The following is a 6,964-nucleotide window of genomic DNA, read 5'->3' on the forward strand; positions in this document are numbered from 1 at the left end:
ATTCTTGAGACATAGGGATTACTGAAATGAGTATTGTTTCTCTTAACGAAGTGTTTTTTTTTTCTACACATGGTCAGTGATGGTTAAGAACAGTTTGTGTTAGACGAAGATCGGGTAGGTTTTCACCTGTTGTTTCAACTGCATGGCTTTGAGAGAACTGTTTTCACTTCTATTCTGAATGTGAATCATAGTAAATTGTAGCAATTCTTGACGCCAATGCTCGATCTTCTTCCTCCTCTTCTTTGCTCCAAGTCTTAGTGGCTTCTAAAAATTCTTATGTAAAGCAAAGTCACTTGCTCACCTTTTGTATTCCACCAAATGATATGCAAGTCCACCTAGATTGGTGTCGAAATAATTTGTGCCCTTGTTCCAAAATCATTGACCTCGTAGTATTCTATGATTCAGACTATCTAATTTTTCTACTCCTTTTTCTTGATGAACTAGTTCACATTATAACCGACTTACCTGAAATATTGTTTGTCAATGGAATCAACCACCATTCTTTAGAGTTGCTTGTCACCGTTTTAGTTACAGTTATACTTTTTGAGTTTTGCATTGTTATAATTGTATTAATTTTGTCTTCGTCATGGTAATAGATGGTTCTCATTACATGTCGCATACCCAAAAATGCTCTTATTACAGCACCTGTAACAACAATTTCCGACATACCCAATATGAGATTATGCCATGCAATTATGTTTTGTGAGACAATTCTGCATTTGTCTTGCCCTAGAAGCACTATCTTAATGTAATTTCGGACTTACACTAGATGGTTGAATTTTGTTCATAGAAAGAAAGGGTGTGGAAACCTACAATATAAGATAGGAAGCAAATGGCAATGCTATGTTCTTAGATTTTGACAGAGCATATGAAATATGCAGATCGAGACATGAAAAATAGGATTAACTAATGTTCTCGCCAGTTGACTCGATCACCGGTTGACTTGAACGGTAGTCTCTAGCTCGCCTATCTCCACCCGAGAATCGAACTACCTAGGGTTGAAGAACTTCTCGCCTGCAAAGACAAAGGGCGCCTTGACGACCGTTTGCACTCCGACGCTCAAGTCAGTACTGGGGCAAAGAAATAATAAGTGAATAAAGTAGTTTCAATCTTCGAAACGGTACTTGCTAGGGTTCTTACCACCCTTTATATAGGTTGTAACTAGGGTTACTTATGTTATGTTACCCATATATAGGGTTCCTGGGAGAATGTCCTGGCGCCACTATCACACAATCTTAGCGTAATCTGGCACATAGGACTTCCCCTTTCTGGAGTGCAATGACTAACAGTATGGCCGCCAAGGTACCAACTCATGCACCAATGCTGCGGGACCATCTGTTCTATGGGTGCCCTAAGTATTCACATGCCATGCATGCAGTCTTCCCTTGGAAACCCTAACCCTAACGAGCCTCAGCGCCTCCAAGGAACACTTGCTTGTGTCGTACCTGAATGTACCTTACACACCCCATGCATGATCCTCTCGTGACTTAGGTCTTTTTCTGGTATCTGGATGTTAACTTCATGTTAGCTTATACTACTTGTGGGACCCAACTTACGTGGCCCATCATTACTATCAGTCCATAGATGTCCAACGTATTTCTCTCAGGCTGATGACCGAGGTCTGACCTATACACAAGCCCCCCAGTCTCGAGCTGTAACTTTCAACGAAGAGGCTTTTAAGTGATCGCCCGCGGCGACCTACATGGCACTGGTGACAGGAAGTGAATAGTGTACCGAAGTGATGTCTCACAATACTTTTTTATCAGCGTACACGTGGCAAGATCAACGACTAGGGCTCGTTGTCGCTTGTGCTCCCTCGTATACGTTTAAACCTTTAAACCCATGCACTCTCTTCACTGTTTCATTACTTCACATAAGCATTTCTCAAACATTTGTTATAATCGAAATGCTCTCTCTTCCTCTTTGAATACTTTATCCTTTAAACCCTAATTTATTTAAAGGTACGTATCCTTTACTCCCTGATTGCCCTTCCTTTATGATTCCGATGCTCATAACATGCTATAACTGTTTTGGGACTGTTTATATTTTCTGTATTTTACGTTTTCTTTGTTCTTCGTTTCTGAGTTTCTGTTTTCTGGGTTTCCCGAGTCGCGTCTATCTTCTTCTTCTGAGCCTTCGTTTTTTCCTATTTCTCCTCTCCCTCTTTAGCTCTCTTCTCGATGGCTCGTACCAAAACCACACCAAACCCTCCACCTCCCATTAACTACAAAGCACTTTATCACTGGGCTCTCGATAGCCTTTTGGCTGAAAATTCTCAAATAAATACCTTTAAGGACATCAATGAGTACAAGAAAAGCGAGTATGACGAGAAGTTCCACGTCTTTGGGAGGGAACATGACTTGTACGTAAAGGTTCTGCCTTGCAAGGAGGGCGAGCCCGTGTGCGTTGATGATCGTGCAAGCCCCGAAGAACCCTTATTCTTTATGTACGGCATCACCTTTAAGCGGCTCAAACTTCGTCTTCCCTTTACGGGGTTCGAGCGTGCCTTGCTGACCGAGGTTAACGTGGCTCTTGCCCAACTGCACCCCAACAGTTGGGCCTTCGTGTGGGCCTTCGCCGTTCTCTGCAACCACTTTGGCCATACGCCTTCTGTGGATCTGTTCCTCTATTTCTTCGAGGCGAAGAGCCCTGACAAGAAGCTGTGGATGAGCTTCAATGGAGTGGTAGGGAGAGTCCTTCTAACCCTCTTCCAACAGTCTTACAAGGGCTTCAAAGGGAAGTTCTTCAAGATATGCTGCAACAAACATGATCGGACCTTGCTGGACGGGTTCCCACTCTATTGGGTGGAGAAAGCGGGACTCAAGAAGCCCCGGAGTCTCGAGGACTTGGCCCCGCCCAATCGCGAGGTGTGTCAGTTCCTTTCAAGCTTGAGAGTGGTGTTTAACACTGCTGAACTGATCAAGCTTGAATACAGCCACAAGCCTTTCAAGGCTTATATTGACACTTTGTCTGACTTTGTCCTTTATTGTTTCCTTCCATACTATGTTGGTTTATGTTCTTATGCATTGCTGTTTTCTTGTGTAGACATGGTGCTAAATGCGGAGAAAATGAGGAAATTGGCTGAGTTAGTCTCTCAACGCAAGGCTACTCTTGCTGATGCTTATGCCTTTACCCTTGCGGGCACCCCTCCTGTTGCTACCTCTGCTCCAAACTCTTTTGAAGCACCCCATCGATTAGAGGCAGAAAGGGGTGGTGGAGGCTACTGCCTCCGCAAGGTCGAACTCTTCAACCATATTGAGGAAGAGCTCACTAACGACGCCACAAATGCCTATGGTGTTGGGTTTGAAGATGTCATAGCCTAGGTTGCCTGCGTGCATCCTGGGGTGGATCTCTCCCAATTTGATGTGACAAAACGGGTCGTTGATGGGCAGCTAGTTGCCAAGGAGTAACCTCTTCTTTATTGTAACTTAACCGCCTGATGAACAATTCAGCAACTTGTATATATTCTTACTTACGTAATTTTCCTTTCTTTAATATGCTTTCCTTGTCTTGGTTGTTACCTGTCATGTCTTGCATTAATTTTGCTAACAACGCCTTTGATGCATATTCACCTTTAAGTAGCACGCTTCCCCCCATCTGCTTTACCTTCTTGCCACCTTCATTGTCTTAAGGTATCGGTTATGTGCGTACAACTCTTAACTGGCCTTATTTTTGTTGCACGAGACCTTTGTCTTGTAAGATAAGGTCTTCTTGCTGATCTCGTCCTTGCCTCTCAGGGCAAAGGAGATGTCTTACTGGTGATACTGGTGAACCATGTTGTTCTCGACCTTGACTTACAAGGGAGAGGTTCGCCTTTCTGACCTCGACCTTGCTCCATGAGGGTTAGAAAGGATTTAATTGTTGAACCATGTTGTTCGGCCTTAGCGTTGTCACTGAAGAGGGAGACATTCTCTGTGAATCATCCTATCCCAATCTTGAGACTTCTAACCCAAGTGAAAGGTTCGTAACTGACCTCGTCCTCGCCTCTTAGAGCAATGGAGGATTTAAATGGCCAACCATACTGTTTAACCTTGACGTTCTCATTCAAGGGGAAGGTTCACAAAAAACCATACTGTTCCCGATATTGAGACTTCTAACCCAAGGGAAAGGTTCATTACTGACCTTGACCTTGCTCCTTGAGGGCAAGGGAGGATTTAGCTGGCGAACCATACTGTTCTCGAACTTGGCGTTCTAACTCAAGGGGAGGTTCACGAAAAACCCTACTGTTCTCGACCTCGAGACTTCTAACCCAAGAGAGAGGTTCATTAACTGTATTGTGCAAATTACTTGAAAAATATTTAACTAAACAACTAAAATTTTATTGGGTGACCTCGTTAAAAAACCCCTTGAAGGGAAAAGAGTGTCCCCTAAAACTGTGTACAATGTAATAACTCAACTGAAATAAAACTTAAGGTTGTTTGCGTTCCACGTACGAGGGATTGCTCCACCTTCTAAAGTCTCGAGCCTGTATGCTCCATTCCCAAGGGCTTCTGTCACCCTGAAGGGACCAGTCCACTTGGGAGACAACTTGTTTTCTGGCTGGTATGGGTGGGCCTTCCTCATCACTAGGTCGATGACCTGGAACTGCCGAGGTCTCAGCTTGGAGCTGTACTTGTACTCCACCATTCTCTTTAAAGCTCAGCCTTGATGCTTCCTTCCTCTTGTACTTCATCCAATAGGTCCAGGTTCACCTTTCTTTCTTCATTGGACTCTTCAGCCACGAAGTTCTGGAAACGTGGCGAGTTCTCCTGGATCTCTACAGGAATCATTGCATCCGAACCATACACCAAGCAAAAGGGTGTTTCCTTAGTAGTGGACTGGGGAGTAGTGTGGTAAGCCCACACAATTCTAGGAACTTCCTCTGCCCAGGTCCCTTTGGCCTTCTCTAGCCTTCTCTTTAGACCTCTGAGAATAACTCAGTTAGCGGACTCGACCTGCCCGTTTGTCTGGGGGTGTTTGAATGATGCGAATACCTGTTTTATTCCCAGTTCTATACATAACTTGCCTCACTTTTGGCTTGCAAACTGGGTGCAATTGTCAAACACCAACCGTTTTAGGATTCCAAAACGGCATACTATGTTCTTCCACATAAAGTGTTGGATCTTGTGGGTTGTCATCTTCGCTACTAGCTCAACCTCTATCCACTTTGTGAAGTATTCTATTCCAACCACGAGGTACTTCATCTGCCACACTCCTAAAGGGAAAGGCCCCAGAATGTCGATCCCCCACGTATGAAACGAGGTGTTGATCTGCTAAACTTCTGTTGCATTATATGTGGCAGTTCGAAGTGTCCTTAGGGTCTCCTGAATGATTGTCCTCTGTCTGCCACCCTTGCTTGAATTGGCGAGCTTTGCTAGCAAGTCAGCTCGGGAATTTTGTTCTCTCGGCACGTGTACTAACTCGAACACTTCAAACGTCTCCCTTAAAATCTGGACGTACTCTAGGTATGCGGCCATCTACGGGTCTTTAGCCTGGTATTCTCCTGTGACCTGACTTATGACTAACAAGCAGTCACTCTTCGCCAACAAACCTTTTGCACCATCTCCTTAGCCAATAACATTCCAGTAATCAGGGTCTCATACTCTGCCTGATTGTTACTAGCCTTGAAAGCGAAGCGCAGGGCCTGCTCAATCAATAGCCCATTTGGTCCTTCCAAGATGACGCCAGCCCCACTACCCTGTTGGTTGAAGGAACCGTCTATAGAGAGTACCCATATGAAGTCTGCTCCTTCTTGGTGCGTGGCTGCCGAGGAGAGTTCTACCACGAAGTCAACATAAAGCTGGCCTTTGATAGGGCCTCTAGGCTCATACTGCACGTCGAACTCTAATAGCTCCACTGCCCAACGCACCATTCTTCCTGCCACATCTGGCTTTTGCAAGACCTTGCGAATGGAAAGGTCTGTCATCACTATCACTGTAAAGCTCTGGAAGTAGTAGCGAAGCCTTCGTGCTGAGAACACTACTGCCAGGGCCGCTTTCTCAATGGCCTGGTATCTCACCTTAGGCATTTGCAATACTTTTCTCACAAAGTAAATAAGCTTTTGTACCTGGTCCTGTTCCTGCACAAGGACCGAACTGATCGCCCGATCAATGACTACAAAGTACAAGCGAAGCGGGGTACCCAGCTGCGACCTGCATAAAACTGGTGGACTGGCCAGGTACTCATTCAGCTTGAGGAACGCCTCTTCGCACTCCCTGGTCCATACAAACCTGCTATTCCTCTTCAGGCACTAGAAATAGGGGTGACCTTTGTCCCCTCCAGCTGACACAAATCTGGACAAAGCAGCCATCCGCCCTATCAGCTGCTACACTTCCTTCACTGAGATCGGGCTCCTCATTCCTATGATCGCAACGCACTTCTCAGGATTTTCCTCTATCCCATGCTCTGTGCGTAGGAAACCCAAGAACTTGCCTGCTTCTACCCTGAACACGCACTTCTTAGGGTTCAGCTTCAACCTATACTTAGCTATCGTGGTGAATAACTCTTCTAAATCTGCTATGTGTTGCTCCCTCTGCTGGGAGGTAACCACGATGTCGTCTACATATGCTTGGACATTTTGCCCTATCATGGGTGCTAGCACTCTGTCCATCAGCCTCTGGTAGGTCGCACCTGCATTTTTAAGCCCAAAAGGCATGACCTTATAATAGTAGTAAGAGAGCTCTGTCATGAACGTTGTTTTCAATTCGTCCCTAGGATTCATTCTGATCTGATTATAACCAGAAAAGGCGTCCATGAAGCTGAGTAGTCTGCAACCAGATGCACTATCTACTAAAACATCAATACTAGGCAGCGGGTAGGAGTCCTTCAGACATGCCTTGTTGAGGTCTGTGAAGTTGACGCACATTCTCCATTTTCCACTAGCCTTCTTCACCAACACCACGTTCGCCAACCACTCGAGGTATTGGATCTCCCTAATGTGGCCAGCGCTTAGCAGCTTTTGTGTCTCTTTTCTGACAACCTGACG

The 6,964-nt window shown here is 45.2% G+C and overlaps 1 protein-coding gene across 1 annotated transcript; it reads right to left on the reverse strand.

Annotated features, from left to right (window-relative positions):
- Positions 1 to 4,631: 4,631 nt before the first annotated feature.
- Positions 4,632 to 6,007, reverse strand: LOC137838646 (uncharacterized). Its single transcript, XM_068647881.1, has 2 exons — positions 5,531 to 6,007; positions 4,632 to 4,817 (listed from the first exon to the last, which is right to left on the reverse strand). Exons 1-2 carry the CDS (start codon positions 6,005 to 6,007, stop codon positions 4,632 to 4,634), a joined length of 663 nt encoding a protein of 220 aa, XP_068503982.1.
- Positions 6,008 to 6,964: the final 957 nt, after the last annotated feature.

Source organism: Phaseolus vulgaris, chromosome 4 (assembly GCF_000499845.2).
Source record: "Phaseolus vulgaris cultivar G19833 chromosome 4, P. vulgaris v2.0, whole genome shotgun sequence".
NCBI classification, from domain to species: domain Eukaryota; kingdom Viridiplantae; phylum Streptophyta; class Magnoliopsida; order Fabales; family Fabaceae; genus Phaseolus; species Phaseolus vulgaris.